General features: G+C 65.1%; 2 protein-coding genes across 4 annotated transcripts; both read right to left on the minus strand.

Annotated features, from left to right (window-relative positions):
* Positions 1-110: 110 nt before the first annotated feature.
* ITGA10 (integrin subunit alpha 10) lies at positions 111-15,751 on the minus strand. 3 transcript variants are annotated; one of them, XM_037371326.1, is made up of 30 exons: positions 15,695-15,751; positions 13,013-13,124; positions 12,072-12,169; positions 11,851-11,936; positions 11,655-11,769; positions 9,028-9,155; positions 8,209-8,357; positions 7,072-7,222; positions 6,776-6,941; positions 6,602-6,675; positions 6,237-6,381; positions 5,191-5,339; positions 4,959-5,102; positions 4,490-4,693; positions 4,237-4,367; positions 3,817-3,983; positions 3,145-3,287; positions 2,943-3,050; positions 2,772-2,857; positions 2,534-2,675; positions 2,146-2,238; positions 1,974-2,050; positions 1,787-1,870; positions 1,606-1,690; positions 1,401-1,514; positions 1,217-1,312; positions 1,017-1,130; positions 814-909; positions 601-714; positions 111-489 (listed from the first exon to the last, which is right to left on the minus strand). In XM_037371326.1, the coding sequence occupies exons 1-30, from the start codon at positions 15,744-15,746 to the stop codon at positions 424-426; spliced, it is 3,489 nt and encodes a 1,162-aa protein (XP_037227223.1). In that variant the 5' UTR covers positions 15,747-15,751; the 3' UTR covers positions 111-423. The 3 variants fall into 3 exon arrangements, with proteins under 3 accessions (XP_037227223.1, XP_037227225.1, XP_037227222.1); XM_037371328.1 differs by lacking the exon at positions 11,851-11,936; XM_037371325.1 differs by lacking the exon at positions 15,695-15,751 and having other exon boundaries at positions 13,013-13,207.
* A 334-nt stretch (positions 15,752-16,085) lies between these two features.
* On the minus strand, positions 16,086-20,278 carry LOC119159118 (toll-like receptor 2). Its single transcript, XM_037411645.1, is given in 3 exon segments — positions 16,086-18,421; positions 18,423-18,902; positions 20,162-20,278. Coding segments are annotated over 3 exon segments (2,556 nt in total). The 5' UTR covers positions 20,267-20,278; the 3' UTR covers positions 16,086-16,450.
* Between the last annotated feature and the right edge of the window lie 2,874 nt (positions 20,279-23,152).

Consider the following 23,152-nt stretch of genomic DNA (forward strand, 5'->3'; position numbering starts at 1 on the left):
TGCTTTTTTCTGGGAGCGGGAATTGTTTCTACTCCTGGAGCATCCCCAAGCATTGGCGGCGCCAGGGATGCGGGCAGAGCGCGGCGGCGGGTACCACACGCTCGAGCATCTCCATGGGGCTGAGCTTTATTGGTGGAGCTGCTGGTTTCAGCCCGGTTGCTTCCCCCTTTCCCCACTCCACAACCACCCCAAAGTCCTTCGGGTCAAACCTGGGGGGCTCCTTCACCCCAAGGCCGGACCCCGACCTCACCTGGCTGCATCCACGTGCCAGCACAATCCAGCCCCCGCGGAGGCATCGCCCTCCGCAAGGATGGAGCTGAGGCAGGGGGGTGGCAGAGTCCCGAGCCCCTGGCTGTCCCCAAGGGTGGGGAAGGGACACGTCCCTTCCTGACGGTGCTGGGCTCGAGGGGCCACCGCCTGCCCTCACTGCTCCTCCTTCTCCTCCTCCTCCTCCTCCTTGGGGAGCTTCTTGCGGCTGAAGAAGCCCAGCTGGGGCAAGAGGGAGAGGATGGAGGGGGGCATGCGGACGGCAGGCAGAGCCCCCCCCCGTCCCCCGCTGTTGTCCCCCTCCCCCAGAGCTGAGCCCAGCCCCACTCTCACCTTCCACAGGCAGAAGATGATCAGCGCCAGGAGGAGCAGCCCCCCCAGGATGCTGCCCACCAGGATCCAGAGGGAGATGGGCACCCGCTTCCCCTGGATGATTTCAAGCACCGTCTGCAGGGAAAAAAGAACCATAAAAGACGGGAGTCTCTGGGAAGCAAGCAGGGATGGGGGTGTCCCTACAATGGGGGAGGGGTCTGGGGGGGCTCCTACCTCCCTCCGATGTGCCCCCTCCTCCAGCACCAGCACGCTGCTCCCTGGGACCCCCAGCCAGGCTGTGCTGACAACCTTCACGCTCCTGAATTTAGCCTGGGGAGGGGGAAAGGGGGGGCTTCAAGCCCTGTTCTGCCCCTGGCTGGAGCGGGGCGGGGGGGGAGGGGATGTCACCCTTCCCCAGCGCCCCCTCCCCTCCTCACCCCACGGAAGAAGTCGTTGTGGATGGTGCGGAGGACGTGGATGGAGACCTCCCCGCCGCGATCCAACCGCCCCAGCCGGCAGCTCAGCTCCTGGCACCAGGCATTGCCGCAGTCCTACGGGGGTAAAACCGTGGGGTGACACTAGGGGGGCCCCCCCCCCCCCCAAACCCCAGCTCGGGGGGTGTCACGGCGATGCTCACCAGCCTGTCCACGTGCAGGAGGTCCTCAGGGTGCACAGGGACCACCGTGCCCCGCTGCCGTGGCTCCTCGGGGGGGGTCTGCAGCATGCAGGTAGCCTGGGGGGGGGGGAGAGGAGCTGGGTTCAGCACTGGGGGGGGCGCGCAGGGACCCCCCCAGAGCCCCCAGTGAGGGCGAGGGACTCACGTTGTCGGCCAGGACACGCGTGACGGAGAGGAAGGTGGCACGGCGGTAGCCCAGGGCCGGCAGGGCCATGCGGAGGGTGACGTTTCGGACGGGGTAGCACCCAAAATTCTGCACCTGGGGGGAGAGCGGGGTGAGCCAGGACCACCACCCCCCCACCACCCCGCACCCCCCGCCAGGACCCCTGCCCCCCCCCGTATCTCCTCACCTTCACCGTGGTCTTGAATTCAGGGCCAGGGCCGTGGGGGAAGGTGCCGAGCGGGTGAACCTCATAGCGGTGCAGGTTGGCATCACTGCGGGATGAGAGGGGGGTCGGATCCTGCCCCACCTCCGCCCTCCAGCCCCCTGAAGCCCCCCCCCAATCTTTGCCCCGCTCCCCCCAGTCCTACCTGGAGAGGAAGAGGTCGGGCTCGTAGAGGATGGGGACGGAAAGCTGGACCACATTGTCCTCTGGTGTCACCTCGGTGCTGTCACTGCAGGGGGGGGAGGCGGCTGTGGGGAGCTCAGGAGGACCCCGAGACCCCTGCCACCCCTCTGCAGCCCCCCGTGGCGTGCAGCCCCCCGCCTCGCCCCTACCTGCTGGCCTGGAGGGCGACCTCGGCTTGGCTGAGGAGGAGGGAGCAGCTGAACTCCAGCTCCAGGGTGAAGGAGACCTGAGGGCAAGTGGGGCTGTCAGCGGTGGGGTGGGTGACCAGGAGGGTCCCAGGGGGGTCCCAGGGGGGTCCCAGGGGGGGTCCCACTCCCCTACCTTGGCCAGTGCACGGAAGACGGGGTAGCCAACGCTGCAGAGCCGGCGGTGACCAGCCAGCGCTGTGCACTCCAGCTTCACCGGGCTGGTGTCCTGGGGAGAGGGGGGACATCACCCACGGGAGGTGGGTGGCTCATGGGGGCCCACGGACCCCCACCTGGGATGGGTTAGGGGACTCACATGGGCCCCCGATGCCCCCCCCCCCCCCCCCCCCGTGTCCCACCAGGGATGGGTTAGTGATAAGGGGGGGCTGGAGGGTCTACTCAAGCCTGGAGAGACCCCACTCTTTGTCCTGGGGATGGGCTGGTGGGTCGATACAGGGCTGGAAGGACCAGTATGGTTTGGGGGGGTCCGCACAGGTCTGGGGGACCCCCCGATGGCGCCGTACCTGGAGCACGAGGCTGGAGAAGTGGAGGTTGCTGGAGAAGCGGAGGAGCAGGCTGGCGTTGTAGGCGTTCTCCTTCTTGTTCTCCAGCAGCACCTCGACCAGCACCTTCCTCCTGCCCTTGCGCAGGACGTGGGGGCTCTGCCTGCAGCACCGGGGGTGGGGGTGGGGGTGGGGTTACGGTCCTGGGGGCTCCCAGCACACAGCTCAGCTCTGGGGACACCCTGGCGACACCCCATACCTGGAGCCCGCGATGTTCATGGTGGCCCTGAGCACCAGGTCCGTGACACACTCGTCGTCCTCCCCACAGTCCTTGAAGAAGGGGATCTGGAAGGAGCCGGGTGTGATCCTGGTGCTGAGAGCACTGGGGGGGGCCGGGGGTTGGAGCTGCCACCCCCCCTCCAGCACCCACCAGTTTCCGGATGGTGGTGGGGGACGTCTCATCCAGCACCGGCCCCGTGGCTTCAGCCATGGCCAACCTCACCGTGATGCTGAGGGGGCGCAGATAGTCTGTGGTGTCCTGGGGGGGGAGGGGTCCCCATCAGCCTCCAGCGCTGCTGGGGGGTGGGAAAAGCCCCCCCCGTGTCCCAGGGAGGGGTCCCACCGTGGCTCACCAGGACATGGAAGGGGAAGCGGAGGCAGCTCTGCCGCCCCAGAGAGAGCTCCAGGCGCCGCTGGAGCAGCCGCCGGGCGCCTGAGTCGAAGGCGGCGCGAGCACCCGCTGCCCGCTCCTCCAGGGACACGTTGTACCGGAGAGCTGGGGACGAGGACGGGGTGTCAGCACCCGGGCCACCCGCGGGGTGGGGGGCGCCCAGGGAGGCTCCGGGGGTGGCATATGGGTGCTCCAGGGACATCCAGGGGACACCCCAGGGATGCTCCAGGTGTGGCATAGGGATGCTCCAAGGACATTTAGGGGACACACCAGGGACATCCAGGGGACACCCCAGGGATGCTCTAGGGATGCTCCAGGGACATCCAGGGGACACCCTAGGGATGCTCTAGGGATGCTCCAGGGACATCCAAGGGACACCCCAGAGATGCTCTAGGGATGCTCCAAGGACATTTAGGGGACACCCCAGGGATGCTCTAGGGATGCTCCATGGACATTCAAGGGACACCCCAGGGATGCTCCAGGGAAGCCCTGGAGATGCTCCAGGACCAGTACATGGCTTCTCCAGTGACACCCTGGAAACACCGCGGGGATGCTCTGGAGACACACCGGGATGCTGCAGGGCCACCCCAGGGTGCTCCAGGGCCAGGTGTCCCCCCGGTCCCCCAGCACTCACCGATGTCCCTGTCCCGCTGGCCCCGGGCTCGGGTCCCGGCGCGGAAGCAGACCCTGGCCCGGAGGCAGACGGCGCCGGTGCCGCTGCGCCGGCAGTTCTTCTGGATGACGTTGATGGCTGGTGGCTCCACCGTCAGCGACGTGTTGACCTGGACGATCTGGCAGGAACTGGAAGCAAGGGGACAGCGTCACACCCCTGGGGGACACACACATTGTGTCCCCTGAATCCCACCAGGATGCCCATGGCGACCGTGACACCCATCCCTGCCCCACCCCCAGGGTCTCCTCCTCATTGCAAAGGGAAACTGAGGCACGAGGGGGTCCAGAACCCCAAGAGCATCCCGCCAGGGGGGGCTGAGCCAAGTGGTACGCGGTGGCCCCGAGCTGTCCCCCTCCGCCTGTCCCCATCCCCAGGACTCACCGCAGCAGCACGGCCACCCCCTGCGCCCCCACGGCCAGGTCCACCAGCCCGTCCCCATCCAGGTCCAGCTGCCCGTCCACGCTGCGCCCGAAATAACTGAGGGTCGCCCCCAGCGCCGCCCCCTCGATGCGCTGCGGAGGCGAGAGCAGGGCGAGCGGTGGCTTCGCTGCTGTCTCGTATAAGGTTGTGCTCAACCCAACGGAGCTCCCCGGGTGGCAGCCAGCCCCCCAGCCCCCCCCCAGTCCCATCTCACCTGCTTGTAATGGGGCAGGAGGGTGCCTGGGGCGCCGTGGTAGATGTAGATGGCCCCACGGTGCCCGTCCTCCAGCGGAGCCCCCACCACCACGTCATTGAAGCCATCGTGGTTGAGGTCTGGCACGGCGGCCAACGCGTAGCCGAACCGGGAGTCCTGCGGCTTCTTGTCGGTGTGCAGGGTGCCGGCGGGGGCCAGGAGCCGCTGGGGGGGCGCAGGGCAGCCCTCAGTACCCCACAGTGCTGGATGCCACCCCGTGTGCTCCCTACATGAGCCTCGGGAGGTGGGGGAGGGGAGCACAAGGGGGTCCCCCGGGCTGTGTCCCCCTCCTGGCCCCGCTGCATCTCCCAGACCCTGCTTTGTCCCCCCCACCCCAGCCACACCACCCCAATCCCACCCTGTGGTGTCCCCTGACCCACCGCATCCCACCCCAGCCCCCCGGTGCATCCCACCCCCCCCAGCCCCTCACCTGCCCCACGCTGTAGAGGTACACCCGCCCCGTCTCCCTGTTCTGGGCACCCAGGTACATGGGAGCTGCCACCAGCAGCACGTCAGTGACGCCGTCACCATCCACGTCCAGGGCGCACACCTCGCTGCCGAAGTAGGAGCCGATCTGTGGGTCACAGCAGAGCTGTGTGAGGCTGGGGGCTGCCGGCAGCCCCCTCCCATGGCCTCCCAGCCCCGCCCCCAGCAGGCCCTACCTGCTCCCCCATCAGTGCCTGGGCCACCGTCAGGGTGCCCGTGGTGGCCATCTGGAAGAGGATGACCTTGCCCTTGTGCTGGAAGCGAGGGGCTCCGGCCACATACAGGTGCTGCCCACCGGGCAGCCGCAGCGAGGAGACAGCGTAACCTGGGGTGGGAGAGCCCGGGATCAATGGCAGGGAAAATCCCTGGTGCCAGCGCTGCCAGTCCTTGGTCACCCTGTGTCCCCAGGGCACTGAGCGTCCCTGTTGTGCCCTGCATCCCTGAGCAACACCCGTTTGCCCTGCATCCCCAGGGCACTGAGCATCCCTGCTGTGCCCTGTATCCCCAGGGCACTGAGCATCCCCAGGGCACTGAGCATCCCTGCTGTGCCCTGTATCCCCAGGGCACTGAGCATCCCCAGGACACTGAGCATCCCTGCTGTACCCTGTATCCCTGAGCATCCTCAGTTTGCCCAGCATCCCCAGGGCACTGAGCATCCCCTGTTTGCCCTGCATCCCTGAGCATCCCTGGTTTGCCCAGCATCTCCAGAACACTGAGCATCCCCAGGGTACCAAGCATCCCCAGTTTGTCCAGCATCCCTGGGGCGCTGAGCAGCCCAGGGCACTGAGCATCTCTAGGTACCGAGCATCCCTCAGTTGCCAATGATATTCCATTTGCCACACATCTCCAGGACATGGAGCATCCCCAGTTTGTCCTAAATCACCAGGACACAGAGCATCCCTGTTCATCCCAAATCTCCAGGACATGGAGCACACCCAGTTCATCCCAAATCTCCAGGACACGGGGCATCCCTGGTTGACCCTCTATCTCCAGGACACGGAGCATCCTCAGTTTGTCCTAAATCTCCAGGACATAGAGCATCCCTGGTTCATCCCAAATCTCCAGGACACAGAGCATGCCCAGTTCATCCCAAATCTCCGGGACACGGAGCATCCCTGGTTCACCACATATCTCCAGGACATGGGGCATCCCAGTTCCTCCCAAATCTCCAGGACATGGGGCATCCCAGTTCCTCCCAAATCTCCAGGACGTCCCTCCGTACCCAAATAAGCCGCGTGATTCTTCAGCTCCAGCGGGAATTCCTTCTCCAGGGCCTGCCGGGGCGGGATGATGCGGCCGCGCCGGCTCTCCTCCAGCACAGCCCCATCCCAGTCGTAGGCTCCCACCGTGCCGAAGAGGATCCCGTCCTGGCACGGAACGGATCGGGATGGGAGCTCGGCGGGAGGCACGCGTCACCCGCCTCGAGGACACCGCGTGCCTGGCGGTGCCTCATTGTCCCCAACCCCCCCCAGAACGTCACCAGCCCAGCCCGGGACACCACCCCTCCACGGGCTGAGGATTATTTTCCACTTCTGCAAAGCCCCCCCTCCCCCCCGGGGCCACATCCTGCCCATCCCGCAGCCTCACCTCCAGGAGGTGGATGGAGAAGCCGATCTGGGACATCTCCAGCTGGAAGGAGCTCTCGTTGTAGCCGTGGGTGCCTGGGGAGGGGGAAGCAGATGGGATCCCTCCAGATGTGGCTCCAGCTGTTTTCCCTGCGGCCCTTCCCGGGGTCCAGCCCCGGACCCAGCCCCACGGCACCTTCCAGGCTGAAGATGCGGTCACCCAACGCGTCCACGATGTCGTTGAGGGCGGCCTCGTCGCTGACGTTGAAGAAATACTTCTCGTCCGGGTCGCTGGCGATGTACTTGATCTCGCGGATGAAATCCTCGGGGTCCTGCTGCCGACGGAGGTAGTGCCCCAGCACCTGGGGAGAGGGGGCCCAGCATCGTCTGAGGGTCAGATCCTGCCCCCAGCACAGCCGGGATGGTTCCCCAGCCCGGCACGGCACAGAGCAGGGAATGGGGAAAGTGAGGCACGGGTGGCGGGGCGCTCACCGCGATGGCGTAGCGAGTGACGTTGCGCTTCTCGCACTCTGCCAGCGCCTCGGGCAGCTCCTCACCATCGTGGGACTCGCCGTCCGTCACCACGATCATCAGCCGGGTGGCATCTGCCCGCCCGCCCCGCTCGGGGCTGAAGGCTTCCGTGCTGCCAGAGGGGCGGCGTGAGGCTGATCCCAGTCCTGATCCTGATCCCAATCCCAACCCTGACCCGGATCCTGATCCCAATCCCAACCCTGATCCTGACCCTGACCCCAATCCCAACCGTGATCAGATCCTGATCCCAAAACTGATCCCAACCCCAATCCCGACCCTGACTCTGCTCCCAATCCCAACCCCAATCTTGATCTTGACCCTGACCTTCACTTCAATCCCAATCCCAACCCCAACCCTGATCCCAATCTTGACCCTGATCCTGCTCCCAATCCCAACCCTGATCCTGACCCTGATCCTAGTTCCAACCCTGACCCTGATCCTAATCCAAAACCTGATCCCAAACTCAACCCAACCCTGACCCTGCTCCCAATCCCAACCCCAATCTTGATCTTGACCCTGATCCTCACCTCAGTCCCGACCCTGATCCTGATCACAGTCTTGACCCTGACCCCAATCCCAAACTTGACCCCGCTCCTAATCCCAACGCTGATCCTGATCCCAGTTCCGATCCTGACCCTGACCCTGATCCTAATCCCAAACCCAATCCCGACCCTGACCCTGCTCCCAATCCCAATCTTGATCTTGACCCTGATCCTCACCTCAATCCCAACCCCAGCCCTGATCCCAACCTTGACCCTGACCCCATCCTGACCCTGCTCCTGCTCCCGATCCTGATCCCGCTCCCAACACCGCTCCCCCTCCCGATCCTGATCCCACTCCTGATCCTGATCCCGCTCCCGATCCTGATCCCGCTCCCAACCCCGCTCCCGCTCCCAACCCTTACACAAATCTTGACCTTGACCCTGATCCTCACCCCAACCTTGATCCCAGTCTTGACCCTGACCTTGATCCCAACCCCAATCCAGATCTCCACCATCGTCCCAACCCCAAGCCTGACCCAATCCAATCCCAACCCCGCTCTCGGCCCCCTCCCCATCCCAACCCCTGCCCTTGACCCGCCCTTGACCCCGCACGCACCATGCCCGGTGGATGGCGAAGGCCGTGCGCGTCTCCCTCCCCTCCTGCCGGCTGATGTTCTTGGCCGCCTCCACCACCTCCTGCGCCGTCCGGTACCGGCCCAGGTCCCACTCGTGCACAGCCCGCTCCCCGTACTGCAGCACCCCCACCTGCCGCGGGCCGGGGGTCAGCCCCCTCCCCACCACCGCCCCCGGCTGGCGTCACCCTGGGGGGGCACCACGGGCAGGAGGGCATCACCCTGGGGACAGCAGCATCACCCCAGGGATGATGGCATTGTCCTGGGGGGCACCCCGGGGAGGATGGCATCACCCTGGGGACAAGGGGGGTCACCCCGGGGATGGTGGCATCACCCTTGGGGACAAGTGGGAGCAGCCCAGGGATGATGGCATTGTCCTGGGGGGCACCCCAGGGGATGAGGGCATCACCCTGGGGACAAGGGGGGTCACCCCGGGGATGGTGGCATCACCCTTGGGGACAAGTGGGAGCAGCCCAGGGATGATGGCATTGTCCTGGGGGGCACCCCGGGGAGGATGGCATCACCCTGGGGACAAGGGGGGGTACCCCAGGGATGATGGCATCATCCAGGGGGGCACCCCGGGCAGGAGGTCATCGCCTTGGGGACAAGGGGGGTCACCCCGGGGATGGTGGCATCACCCCAGGGGTGGCATTGCCACGGGGACACCACCATCAGCCTGGGGACAATGGCAGGGCCCTGCAGATGGCATCACCCCATGACCTTGCCCTGGGCACGGCGCCACCCTGGGGACCCCAGCGCCACCCTGGGGACACACACACACCCCCCCGGTGGTCCCACCTCACCTGGATCTGCCCCGGCCCGATGAAGAACTTGCTGAGGACGTTGCTGAGGAAGTTCTGCACCTCGGACCAGGGGTAGATGCTGTTGGAGCCGTCCAGGACGATGACGATGTCCATGTAGGTGGAGCAGCCTGCAGGGGGGACACGGCTGGCACCGGCGCAGCACTGGTGTGGCACCAGCATGGCACTGGTGAGGCGCCAGCATGGCACTGGTGTGGCACCAGCATCACATTGGCATGGAACCAACATGGAACCAGTGTGGCACCAGCACGGCACCGGTGTTGCACCAGCACGGCACCAGCATGGCACTGGTGAGGCGCCAGCATCACATTGGCATGGAACCAACATGGAACCAGCGTGGCACCAGCATGGCACCGGTGTTGCACCAGCACGGCACCAGCATGGCACTGGTGTGGCACCAGCATGGCACTGGTGAGGCGCCAGCATGGCACTGGTGTGGCACCAGCATCACATTGGCATGGAACCAACATGGAACCAGTGTGGCACCAGCACGGCACCGGTGTTGCACCAGCACGGCACCAGCATGGCACTGGTGAGGCGCCAGCATGGCACTGGTGTGGCACCAGCATGGCACTGGTGTGGCACCAGCATCACATTGGCATGGAACCAACATGGAACCAGCGTGGCACCAGCACGGCACCGGTGTTGCACCAGCACGGCACCAGCATGGCACTGGTGTGGCACCAGCATGGCACTGGTGAGGCGCCAGCATCACATTGGCATGGAACCAACATGGAACCAGCGTGGCACCAGCATGGCACCGGTGTTGCACCAGCACGGCACCAGCATGGCACTGGTGAGGCGCCAGCATCACATTGGCATGGAACCAACATGGAACCAGCGTGGCACCAGCACGGCACCAGCATGGCACTGGTGAGGCACCAGCATGGCACTGGTGAGGCGCCAGCATCACATTGGCATGGAACCAACATGGAACCAGTGTGGCACCAGCACGGCACCGGTGTTGCACCAGCACGGCACCAGCTTGGCACTGGTGAGGCGCCAGCATGGCACTGGTGTGGCACCAGCATGGCACTGGTGAGGCGCCAGCATCACATTGGCATGGAACCAATATGGAACCAGCGTGGCACCAGCACAGCACCGGTGTTGCACCAGCACGGCACCAGCATGGCACTGGTGTGGCACCAGCATGGCACTGGTGAGGCGCCAGCATCACATTGGCATGGAACCAACATGGAACCAGTGTGGCACCAGCACGGCACCGGTGTTGCACCAGCACGGCACCAGCTTGGCACTGGTGAGGCGCCAGCATGGCACTGGTGTGGCACCAGCATGGCACTGGTGAGGCGCCAGCATCACATTGGCATGGAACCAACATGGAACCAGCGTGGCACCAGCATGGCACCAGTGTTGCACCAGCACGGCACCAGCACGGCACTGGTGAGGCATCAGCACAGCACTGGTGTGGCTCCAGCACGGCACCAGTGTGGCACCGGCACGGCACTAGTGCAACACCAGCATGGCACCAGTGTGGCACCAGTGTGCTGCCAGCACAGCACTGGTGGGGCCAAGGCACAGCACCAGTGTGGCACCGGTGTGACACCAGTACGGCACCAGTGTGGCACCAGCACGGCACCAGTATGGCACTGGTATGGCACCAGTGTGGCACCAGTGCAGCACCAGTGTGACACCAGCACGGCACCAGTATGGCACCAGTGTGGCACCAGCACGGCACCAGGGTGGCACCAGCATGGCACTAGTGTGGCACTGGTATGGCACCAGTGTGGCACCAGCGTGGCACCAGCGTGGCACCGGTGTGACACCAGCACAGCACCAGTATGACACCAGCATGGCACCAGTATGGCACCAGTGTGGCACCAGCACGGCACCAGTGTGGCACTGGTATGACACCAGTGTGGCACCAGCACGGCACCAGCATGGCACCAGTATAGCACCGGTATGACACCAGTATGACACCAGTGTGGCACCAGCACGGCACCAGCATGGCACCAGCATGGCACCAGTATGACACCAGTATGACACCAGTGTGGCACCAGTATGACACCAGTGTGGTACCAGTGTGGCACCAGTATGGCACTGGTATGGCACCAGCGTAGCACCGGTATGGCACCAGTGTAGCACCGGTATGGCACCAGTATGACACCGGTGTGGCACCAGTGTGGCACTAGCATGGCACCGGTGTGGCACTGGTATGGCACCAGTACGACACCAGTGTGGCACCAGCACGGCACCAGCATGGCACCAGTATAGCACCGGTATGACACCAGTATGACACCAGTGTGGCACCAGCACGGCACCAGCATGGCACCAGTATAGCACCGGTATGACACCAGTATGACACCAGTGTGGCACCAGCACGGCACCAGCATGGCACCAGTATAGCACCGGTATGACACCAGTATGACACCAGTGTGGCACCAGTATGACACCAGTGTGGTACCAGTGTGGCACCAGTATGGCACTGGTATGGCACCAGCGTAGCACCGGTATGGCACCAGTGTAGCACCGGTATGGCACCGGTATGACACCAGTGTGGCACTAGCATGGCACCGGTGTGGCACTGGTATGGCACCAGTACGACACCAGTATGACACCGGTATGGCACCGCCGGCGGCCGCCCCACTCACGCTGTGCCGTGGGCGCGATGGTCCCCACGGGGCGCAGGTCGCCATCCAGCCGTGCGCAGAGGCCGGTGCTGAAGACGGAGGTGCCGCACGCCTGGGACCAGAGCGGGGCGCAGGCCTGGGGGGGGGACACACAGGGGCTGGCAGACGCCCCCTCCCCCCCCCCCCGTGCCTCCGCTCCCCCGGGGGTCCCGCTCACCACGAGGCCGTCCCCGGCGTCCAGCAGGGTCATGCCGAGGTGCACGGCGCGGCCGGGCTGCGGGGCGAGCCAGGGGGCTGCGGACCCTTGGGGGGGGGGCGGGGGGAGATGGGGACAGAGAGATGGGGGGGGTCAGCAGGGGGTGACCCCCCCCCGGGGCGAAGCCGGGGAGGTCAAAGGTCAAGGCGGGGGGGGGGGGGGGGGGGGGGCTGTGGCGCTACCGAGGTTGGCTTTGGTGCAGGAGGCGTTGGGGGGTCCCACGCGGCACTTGTAGATGTCACCCTGGCGGTCACCGTCCCACGGGGCCCCCACCAGCAGCCTGGGGGGGACGCGGCGGCGTGAGGGGACCCGGGGGGGGGCACTGGGGGCAGCCCCCCGCCCCACTGGGGGCTCAGTGCCAGACGCTGGCCCCCCCCTGCCAGCGTGGCACCAGCACCACGGCACCGCGCTGCCACCAGCCCCCGCTGCCTGGCCAGCCCCCCCGGGACCCCCCCCGGGACCCTCCCACCCCCCGGGACCCCCACACCCTGCCCGGAACCCTCACACCCCCCGGGACACCCCCCCCGGGACCCTCACACTCCCCAGGACCCTCACCCCCCCTCTTTGGAACCCTCAACCCTCCCCCCTCGGGACCCTCCCCCCCGCCGGGACACCCCCCTCCCACCCGGGACCCTCCCCCCTCGGGACCCTCCCCCCCGCCGGGACCCCCCCCCTCCCACCCGGGACCCTCCCCCCCCGGGACCCTCCCCCCTGCCCCCTAGGACCTTCACCCCTCCCCCCCAGGACCCTCCCCCCCCCACCGTGGAACCCTCCCCCCCCCCGCCCCCCCCAGGACCCTCATCCTCCCCCCCGTGGGACCCTCCCCCTCCCCCCAAAGCACAACCCCATGATGAGCCTTAAACCCCCATTTCTGACCCCAGAAACCACTGGGGGGGGGCTCCACTCCCCCCCCCCCGCCCCTCCCCCCCCCTCAGCCCCCCCCCATCCTCCCCAAACCCAGTCACGTCCCCCCCCCCAGTGTCCGTCCCCCCACTCAGCCCCCCCTCCCTGCCTCAGTTTCCCCACACCCCCCCCCTCAGTGTGCCCCCCCCGCTGTTCCCCACCCCCCCCAACCCCCCCGGAGGTGCTGGGGGGTCCCGGTGCCCCCCCGGGGGTCACTCACCACCTCTCCCCGTCGCTTGCCCGCTGCAGCACCCGGTAGCCAAACTGGGCTCCCACTGGCCCATGGAACAGCCGCGGGCGCCGCACGTCCACGTTGAACCCCACGCACAGCCCTGGGGGGGGGCAGCCTGAGGGGGGGGGGCACCCACGGCCCCCCGGCGCCCCACACCCCCCCATGGGCACGGGGCTGCCCCCCCCCCCCCCCCCCGAGCTGGGCTGGTGGGTGCTGCTAGGGGCACCCACCCGGGGGAGGGGGGGAGGGAAGGGGTCCCCCCAGGCTGGATGTGACCCCCGGGTGGGGGGGTGACCCCATGATGCCCCCCACACCCCCAGCAGTGTTGGGGGGGGGGGGGGGGCTGGGTGGGCACAGCACCCATGGGTGCTCAGGGTCCCACCTGGGGGGAGACTGAGAGAAATGGGGGGGGGGATGGGATCCCCTGTCCTGGGCGGGGAGAAGGTCCTGAGTGCTGGGTGCTGAGCACCCTGTGTGTGGTTGTAGCACCCTGCAGACGGTGCACAGCAGCCCGAACACAGCACCCAGCACCCCAAACCCAGCACCCAGCACCCCAAACAGCACCCAGCACCCCAAACCCAGCACCCCAAACAGAGCACCCCAAACAGAGCACCCAGCACCCCACAGCACCCCAAACCCAGCCCCCCCTGGGCAGCACCCAGCACCCTAGGGGAAGCACTGAGCACCCCACACACAGCACCAGCACCCCACAGGACCCCAAACCCAGCACCCCAAAGGCAGCCCACAGCACCCCAGATGAAGCACTGAGCACCCCCCCCCCCCAGCACCCAGCACCCCACAGCACCCTAAACCCGGCACCCAGCACCCTACACCCCTGTACAGCACCCCAAACCCAGCACCCCCTGTACAGCACCCAGCATCCAAAACCCAGCTCCCAGCACCCCGCAGCACCCTAAACACAGCACCCAGCACCCCAAACAGAGCACCCAGCACCCCGCAGCACCCTAAACCCGGCACCCAGCACCCCAAACAGAGCACCCAGCACCCCGCAGCACCCTAAACCCGGCACCCAGCACCCGAAACCCAGCACCCCACAGCACCCTAAACACAGCACCCCATAGCACTCAGCACCCCACAGCACCCAGCACCCCAAACAGAGCACCCAGCACCCCGCAGCACCCTAAACACAGCACCCAGCACCCCAAACAGAGCACCCAGCACCCCGCAGCACCCTAAACCCGGCACCCAGCACCCGAAACCCAGCACCCCACAGCACCCTAAACACAGCACCCCATAGCACTCAGCACCCCACAGCACCCAGCACCCCAAACAGAGCACCCAGCACCCCGCAGCACCCTAAACACAGCACCCAGCACCCCAAACAGAGCACCCAGCACCCCGCAGCACCCTAAACCCGGCACCCAGCACCCGAAACCCAGCACCCCACAGCACCCTAAACACAGCACCCCATAGCACTCAGCACCCCACAGCACCCCGCACCCCAAACAGAGCACCCAGCACCCCGCAGCACCCTAAACCCGGCACCCAGCACCTCACAGCACCCCTCACCCCCTGTACAGCACCCCCTACCCAGCACCCAAAAGGCAGCCCCCAGCACCCCAGATGAAGCACCCAGCACCCCACAGCACCCTAAACCTGGCACCCAGCACCCCACACCCCTGTACGGCTCCCCCTGGACAGCACCCAGCACCCCAAACAGAGCACCCAGCACCCCACAGCACCCTAAACCCGGCACCCAGCACCTGAAACCCAGCACCCCACAGCACCCTAAACCCAGCACCCCATAGCACCCAGCACCCCAAACAGAGCACACAGCACCCCACAGCACCCTAAACCCAGCACCCCATAGCACCCAGCACCCCAAACACAGCACACAGCACCCCACAGCACCCTAAACCCAGCACCCCATAGCACCCAGCACCCCAAACACAGCACACAGCACCCCAGGGGAAGCACTGAGCACCCCACACACCCCACACAGCACCCAGCACCCCACAGAACCCCAAACCCAGCACCCCAAAGGCAGCCCCCAGCACCCCAGACAAAGCACTGAGCACCCCCCCCCCAGCACCCAGCACCCCAAGAGGCCCCAGGCAGGACAGGACCAGCCGGGGGGTCCATCCTAGGGGGGCTGCGGGTGCCTCTGAGCACCCACATGGTGCCCCCCCCCCCCAGCCCTGGGCACCCAAGGCCACCCCTGCCTCAGTTTCCCCACCGGCCGGGCACGGCGGAGGCACCCCGACGGGACGGCGATGGGGGGGGGGGGGGGGGCAGCTCCCATCTCCCCTCCTTGGGGACACTGGGAAACCCCCCCATTTTTGCCTTTTTTTCCCCCAAATTATTAAGATTTTCCACCAAAGTGTTGGTTTTTGTGTTTTTTTTTTTAAGTTCCTCTTGGCAGGGTTCAGCTCCCTTCCACGCCGGCCCCAGCCCCCCCCCCGGGGAGGTTTGGGGTCCCCCCTCCATCAGAAAAAAGCCACCCCACCCCCCCGGGAATGGGGGTGACAACCAAAACCCCCCCATCACTCCCATCCCCCCCCCCAACCCGCTGGGGGGGGGGGGCCACCCACGCACCGCCGCCCCCCTCCAGCATCCCCAACTGCCCCCAAAACCCCTCTTTTCACCCCCCCCAAAAAAAGCCCACCCCCCCCTTTTGTCCCACCCCCCCGGATGTTGGGGTGACGGTACCTGGGAGCAGGAGCAGAGGGGGGAGAAGCCCCCAGCCCCCCCCACTCGCCATCGTCCCCCCGGCCCCGCCAGCGGCTCAAAGGTTACTCTGTCTGCCTACCGGAGATATTTTTTTTTTTTCCTTTTTTTTTTTTTTTTTTTAATATTTTTTTTTCCTGCTCCTTCATCTTCAATTGGCTGCTAAAAATAAACAGCCCCAGTGGTTTTTTTGGGTTTTTGGTTTTTTGGGGTTTTTTTTTTTTGTTTTTTTTTTTTCCTTCGGCGGGACGGAGTTAGGGGAAAAAGGGAAAAATGGGAGAAAAATTAGAGAAAAAAAGGGAAAAAAAAAATAATAGGAGGGGGAAGGAGGGGGGTGGTGGGCACTGGGGGGTGGGGGTGGTGCTGAAGGGGGGGTCCCATTTTCCTGGCAAAGTGGGGAAGCGCGGCCCGTGGTGGCCCCCCGAGAAGGGCTGAACCCCACGGACGGGGCTGGGACCGGGACCCCCGGCTGAGGGTGCAGGGAGGGGGGATGGGGGGGTCCCCGCCTGCCCCCCCCCCCCCTCGCTGCCAGCATGGCCCACGGGTGGCCACGTCCTCCGGGTGACACTGCCACCTCCTGGGCACCGTCCCACCTCCTGTCCCTTGGAGAAGACAGGGGGGACCACGGAGAGGACCCCCCCCCTCCACGCCAACCCCCACCCCTTGAGCTACCCCTGCGTGGGGACCCCCAGCAGCACCCCAAAGCCACCCGCGGGACAGGTGGCCCCAGTGCCACCGCTACGTGGTGGCCCCCACGGCCACCTCCTCACCGGCAGCGGGCTCGAGCCCCCCGGGGCTGCCCAGGAGCCCACGGAGCTGGAGCCAGAAGAAGGGTCGCCGCTGGGGCTCGCGGGGCCACTCCAGGTAGGTCCTGGTGGCCAAGAGCGCGCGGAGGCGGGCGAAGCGTCGGGGCAGCCCCCGCGCCTCCATGGGCTCCAGGACCACCAAGATGACGTCCTCGCTGCCCAGCCCCACGGCGCGCTGGTGGGCGAAGTAGAGCTCGTAGTTGCACCACTCGCTGTCGACGAAGCTACGGGAGAGGATGAAGATGACCTTGGCGCTCCTCTCGATGTTCTCCACGATGTTCTCGATGATCCAGCGACCCGGCGTGAAGTCCCGCTCGTGGATACAGAGCCGGTAGGGTGGCACGATGTTCTCCAACCGCTGCAGAAGCTCCTGGCGAACCCAACCGGCGTCAGCGCGGCTGTAGGAGATGAAGGCGTGGTAGGAGCATCGCCGCGCCGTGCCCGCCGGCCGCTTGCCGTACCTGGCGCGCACCAAGCGGTACGTGGCTCGTAGGTACCAACCGGCGTCCAGCTTCCAGCAGAGCACGGCGCACACCACCACCACCACCGCCGTGCTGGCCACCGCCACCGTCACCAGCGCCGGCACGTTGCATTCTAGGGGCCGTGGGGTGTAGGTGGCCACAGCCATGTCCAGCAGAGGCTCGGGGTGGTAGCAGGTCCAGTTGTGGGGCCAGTCAGCCAAGGTGGGTCGCCCCCATCGCCGCGTCTCCTCCAGGAAGAGGTAGAGGTCACAGGTGCAGTGGTAGGGGTTGTTGCCGGCCGCCAGGCTAACGAGCCGTGGCATGTTGACGAAGGAGCCGCGGTTGATGATGCCGAAGGAGTTGCCGTCAATTGCCAGCACCTCCAGCCGCAGGCACCTCCACTCGGAGGGGATGAACTTGATCTTGTTGCCACTCAACCGCAGCTCCCGCAGCCGGGGGCTTTGGCTGAAGTAGTCCATGTCCAAGCGGTCAAGTTGCGAGTAGGAGAGGTCCAGGTACTCGAGGGTGGTGGGCAGGCACCTGAAGGTGTCCACCGTCACCTGGTTGTGGTGGAGGGCCAGCCAGCGCAAGGTGGGACTCCATTGGCACGTCTCCTGCAGGCTGCCCAAGCTGTTGTGGCTGGCGTCAAGGCGGTTGAGCCGGGGCCAGGTCCGGGTCAAGGTGGCCACCACAGCCAGGCTGAGGAGCTGGTTGGAAGCCAAAATGAAGTTTTCCAGCTTGGGCATGACTCCCTGGTAGTGGCAGAGCTGGTTGTAGATGTAACTGTCTCTCAAGCGGTTGCCGGAGATGTCCAAGGTCTTCACATTACGCAACTCCCCCCACACGTCACAGGGGACGTAGTTGAAGTTGACGTTGATGATGGAGAGGGCGGCCACACCGCTCAGCCAGGTGAAGGTCCAGTCGAAACGCAGGATATCGGGGTTGCTGATGTCCTGCAGCACAAGGCGGTTGAGCCGTGGGGCGGTCGCCCCCGCACTGGAGCCATTCTGCCACGGCGAGCGGGCGAAGTCGATGGCCACCAGCGCCAATTCACAGATGCGGGAGCGTTGGACGTTGAGCAGGGCCAAGCGGAGGAGGTTCTCGCTGAACTTGCCCCGGTAGAAGACCAACTTGGTGATCTGCAGCTCGGCCAAGCCGGCGAAGGGGTCGGCGTCACCGGTGTAGTAGGTGAACTCGAAGAGGTTACGGAAGCGCAGGTAGTCGAGGGGTTTGCCCCGCAGGTCCCGCAGCATCACCGGCAGAGCCGCTGCGCTGCCGTCCAGGGCCACGTCGCACCACAGCTCCGTGGTGTTGAGCCACGAGAAGGCCCCGGCCTCGTAGCGCCGCAGGCCGGAGGCCGACTTGATGGCGAACTTGCGCAGCGCCGTGTCCTTCAAGACGGCGAAGTCCCCCCGGGAGATGTCCTGCAGCAGCGGCCCCCCCCAGCGACAGCTCCCGCAGCGCCCGCAGCCCCCTGAAGGCGCCGTCCAGCGCGGCGCTGCGGTAGGGGTTGTTGGACATGTCCAGCCAACGGAGGTTGGCCAACGGGCGCAACGCCGGCGCCGGGATGGAGCCGAGGGAGTTGTTGAAGAGCCGGAGGTGCTCCAGGAGGAGGTTGGAGAGGAAGGCGTCGGGCGCGATGCGCGAGATGCTGTTGTAGGCCAAGTCCAAGTGCCGCAGCTGGGTCAGGCCGGCGAAGGCGCCCGCCGCCACCTCCCGCAGGCGGTTGTAGGAGAGGTCGAGGTGGCGCAGGGCCGCGGGGAGGCCGGGGGGCACCAGCGCCAGGTCCTGCCCCCGGCACAGCCCCGTCCGGTTGGCGGCGTCGATGCGGCACGGCGGCGGCGCTGCCACCCCCGCCAGCACCAGCAGCGCCCAGCACCAAACCGCCGCCGGCATCCGGCACGGCACACCCGGGCATCCCACCTGCGGCCGGAGAGGGGGGGTCAGCGGGGGGCACCCCGATCCCTCGGGATCGACCCGATGGGTAGAGGTGATTCCTCCCTTGGGGGCTCACGACTGGATCCCAGAGAGGGGCTGGATCGCCGGGGATCGGGGACTGGATTGATCCCTGGGGGGGTGTGGGGGGGTGGGATTGGATTCTGGGGGTTTGGGGATTAGATCCCCAGGGGATCAGGAGCTGTATCCTGGGGGGATTGGATTCCAAGGGGATCAGGGACTGGATTCCAAGGGGAACGGATCCAGGGGGATAGAGGACAAAATCTTAAGGGGGTTGAGGGTGGGATCCATAGGGGATCAGGGACTGGATTCCAAGGGGAATGGATCCAGGGGGATAGAGGACAAAATCTGAGGGGGGCTGGGGATGGGATCTGCAGGGGATCAGGGACTGGTCCTGGGAGGTTGATGATCAGATCCCAGAGGGGCTGGGAACTGGATTCTAGGGGGATCAGGGACCGATTCCCAGGGATCTGAGACTGCACCGCAGGGATCAAGAAATGGATTGAGGGCAGGGTGAGAGAATACATGAGTGGATCCCAGGGGGATCAGGGACCATACCCTGCGGGGACTGGAAACTGCATCCCAGGGGAATTGGACCCCGGGGCAGGGGGGGGATCAGGGATCAAGTCCCAGGGATTTCCTACACCAGCTCGAGGTGGGCAGCCCAGGGACCAACCACCTGGGGACTTACAGACCAGATCCCGTGGGATTTGGGACAGCAGATCCCACCGGCCGAGGGCCCAACCCAGCACCAGCACCCAGTGCAACCCCCTCCTCCTTGAGCCGGGGCGGGGGGGGAGCGGGGCTGGGGTCCCCCAGGCTCAGCCCCCCCCCCCCCCTTTGCTTTGCTGCTGATTTTTAAGGTGGGTTTTATTTTCCAATCCGGATAAAGAAAATATTTTAAAAAAGGAAAAATCCACTTTTTTTTTTTTTTTTTTGCAGCGAGGCAAGCTGCACCGACATGGTGTGTGTGTGTGTGTGAGTGTTTTCATTCGGGGGGGGTGGGGGGGGCAGGAAGGAAAAAAAAAAAAACCCAAAAAACAACAAAAAAACAGGAAACTGGAAAAGAAAAACAGTTGGGGATTTGTCCCGGCCAGGCGGCGAAGCCGGAGGGGGTACAGCCCCCCCCGGGCCACCCACAGCCCCCCCCCCCCCGGGCCACTTCGCCTCGTCTTAAAAATGCTCCCTCCCCCCCCCCCCCCGCTTCCGTGAAAAAGGAAAAATACCTGGAATTGGCCCAAAAATGGGTGTCGCTGGTGTGTTGCCGCCCCCCCCAAACACCTGCGCCCCACGGCGCCGCTGCCAGGGCCCACGTGGGGAAACTGAGGCATGGGCGTCCCCCGTCCCACCCCCCAGAACCCTCCCAGTACCAAAGGCTTCCTCATTCCCGCCGCCAGCCCGGCCCAGTCCAGTCCAGCCGCCACCGGCACCCCAGAGCCCCCCCGAGCCCGCTCAGCACCCAGGGGGGCAGCCCTCGGTGGGGCAGGATGGGGGGGCTGGAGCTTGGGACCCCCCAGCCCAGCTCCCCTAGTCCGGCTCAGTCCCCCCAACTCGGCCCCAGCACCGCCAGTTTGGCACAGCGCCCCCAGTCCAGCAGTCCCAGTCCAGCCCTCCCAATCCAGCCCTCCCTGTGCCCCCAGTCCAGCCCTCCCAGTCCATCCCAGTGCCCCCAATCCAGGCCATCCCAGTCCATCCCAGCAGCCCCAATCCAGGCCATCCCAGTCCATCCCAGCAGCCCCAATCCAGGCCATCCCAGTCCACCCCAGCAGCCCCAATCCAGGCCATCCCAGTCCACCCCAGCAGCCCCAATCCAGGCCATCCCAGTCCACCCCAGTGCCCCCCAATCCAGCCCTCCCAGTCCACCCCAATGCCCCCCAATCCAGCCCTCCCAGTCCACCCCAGTGCCCCCCAATCCAGCCCCCCCAGTCCACCCCAGTGCCCCCCAATCCAGCCCCCCCAGTCCACCCCAGTGCCCCCCAATCCAGCCCTCCCAGTCCACCCCAGTGCCCCCCAATCCAGCCCTCCCAGTCCACCCCAGTGCCCCCCAATCCAGCCCTCCCAGTCCACCCCAGCGCCCCCAATCCAGCGCTCCCAGTCTCTCCCAGTGCCCCCAATCCAGCCCATCCCAGTTAGTACAACCAGCTCAGCCCAGTGCTCCCAGTCCGCCCCCCCAGATCAACCCAGCACCCCCAATTCAGCTCAGTACCACCAATTCAGCCCAGCAGCCCCCATCCAGCCCAGTGTCACCAGCCCCCCCACTCTAGTTCAGTATCACCAGTCCATCCTCTCACCCCCAACCCAGCCCTCCCAGTCCATCCCAGTGCCCCCAACCCAGCCCTCCCTGTGCCCCCAGTCCAGCCCTCCCAGTCCATCCTAACACCCCAACCCAGCCCTCCCAGTCCATCCCAGTGCCCCCAACCCAGCCCTCCCTGTGCCCCCAGTCCAGCCCTCCCAGTCCATCCTAACACCCCAACCCAGCCCTCCCAGTCCATCCCAGTGCCTCCAACCCAGCCCACCCCAGCGCCCCCCAATCCAGCCCTCCCAGTCCACCCCAGCACCCCCCAATCCAGCCCTCCCAGTGCCTCCAATCCAGGCCACCCCAGCAGCCCCAATCCAGCCCTCCCTGTGTCCCAAGTCCAGCCCTCCCAGTCCACCCCAGTGCCCCCCAATCCAGGCCCTCCCAGTCCACCCCAGTGCCCCCCAACCCAGGCCCTCCCAGTCCACCCCAGTGCCCCCTAATCCAGCCCTCCCAGTCCACCCCAGTGCCACCCAATCCAGCCCTCCCAGTGCCTCCAATCCAGGCCACCCCAGTCCACCCCAGCAGCCCCAATCCAGCCCTCCCTGTGTCCCAAGTCCAGCCCTCCCAGTCCACCCCAGTGCCCCCCAACCCAGGCCATCCCAGTCCACCCGTGCCCCCCAATCCAGCCCATCCCAGCGCTCCCAGTCTCTCCCTGCACAAGCCCCCACCGTGGATGTGTCCAGCCCAGCACCCGCGGGGGCCCAGCCTCGAGCCCCCTCCCCAATTAGCAGCTAACGAAGACGCCCACCCGCCCCACAGGCAGCTTTCCCTGTCAAAGGGCGTGTGGAAGTACAAAGATGTAGAAAAATGGGCAGAAAAATGCTCGAAATCAGCATTTTCCAGCGGGGGGTGGGGGGTGTCCCCAGCCCCTCCTGCCTGGCAGGATGAGTCCCAGCTAATTAACGGTAATTAAACACTGATGAAGGTTTGCTGGGACTGGTGTCAGTTTGGGAGTTTCTCTCACCTGGGAAAGCACGTGGCGGCAGCAGGCAGGCGTCTGGCTCCGGCCATCAACCAGATGTAGTTGTAATTCGTTCAGTAATTAATTATGCTAATTAGTTGGAATTAGTAGCTCAAACCCAGTCCCCGCCCCCCTCAAGGTACGATTCCTATTCTCAGAATAGCCCACAGCCCAAGAAATCCTTTGAAAAACGGGATTTTGTTGTTATTAAAGATGATGCCGCACTCTCCCTGCTCTGCGTTTGGTATAAAATTACCGTAAAAAAATAAAATCGCTCCAATAAAATCCCAGAGGAGCCTTGGGGGGGGGGGGGGGGGGGGGGGGGGGGGGGGCAGACACTTCCAAAGGAAAATGGGACGTGTGGGATGGGTGTGAAATGGGATGGAACAACCCCCCCCTCCCCCCCCCCCCCGAGGTGCCGCGGGACACACGGCGCAGGGAAAATCCGAGCTCCGGCAAAACCGATTCCTGAAGGCGCCGGCGGACGCGGACTGGGAATCCCAGAAAAATTTCGAGATTCCCACCCAAATTGGGGGGAATACCAGTGCGCCCCAGTCCCTTTTCAAAATCATCCCCAACCCCTCCGCTTTCCTCTTTGATGCGGAGATTAAATGAAGGATGAAAACGAAGGACGAATAAATCGGAAAATGGAACAGGCTTGGAAAACGACATCAGTAGGAAAAGGGAATAAACTCAGAAAGTTAAACGACGAAAACGAAATAAAAAGGAAAAGGGAATAAACTCAGAAAATTAAATGATGGCAATTAAACGATGAAAATGAAATAAAAAGGAAAAGGGAATAAACTCAGAAAGTTAAACGACGAAAATGAAATAAAAAAGGGAATAAACTCAGAAAATTAAATGACAGCAATTAAACGATGAAAACGAAATAAAAAGGAAAAGGGAATAAACTAAGAAAATTAAACGGTAATAGCGATGTAATCTAAATATGAAATA

The sequence above is a fragment of the Falco rusticolus genome, chromosome 19, assembly GCF_015220075.1.
Source record: "Falco rusticolus isolate bFalRus1 chromosome 19, bFalRus1.pri, whole genome shotgun sequence".
NCBI lineage: Eukaryota > Metazoa > Chordata > Aves > Falconiformes > Falconidae > Falco > Falco rusticolus.

Excerpts from the sequence above, each read along its gene's own strand:
- ITGA10 (XM_037371325.1), bottom strand. The coding sequence starts at position 13,188 with ATGGGGGGGTGTGGGGCGCCGGGGGGCCGTGGGTGCCCCCCCCCCTCA. Across the intron at positions 8,358-9,027 it reads TCGGGCCGGGGCAGATCCAG|GTGGGGGTGCTGCAGTACGG; the intron begins GTGAGGTGGGAC and ends GGCCCGCGGCAG. Across the intron at positions 3,984-4,236 it reads GGGGTGGCCGTGCTGCTGCG|TTCCTGCCAGATCGTCCAGG; the intron begins GTGAGTCCTGGG and ends CCTTGCTTCCAG.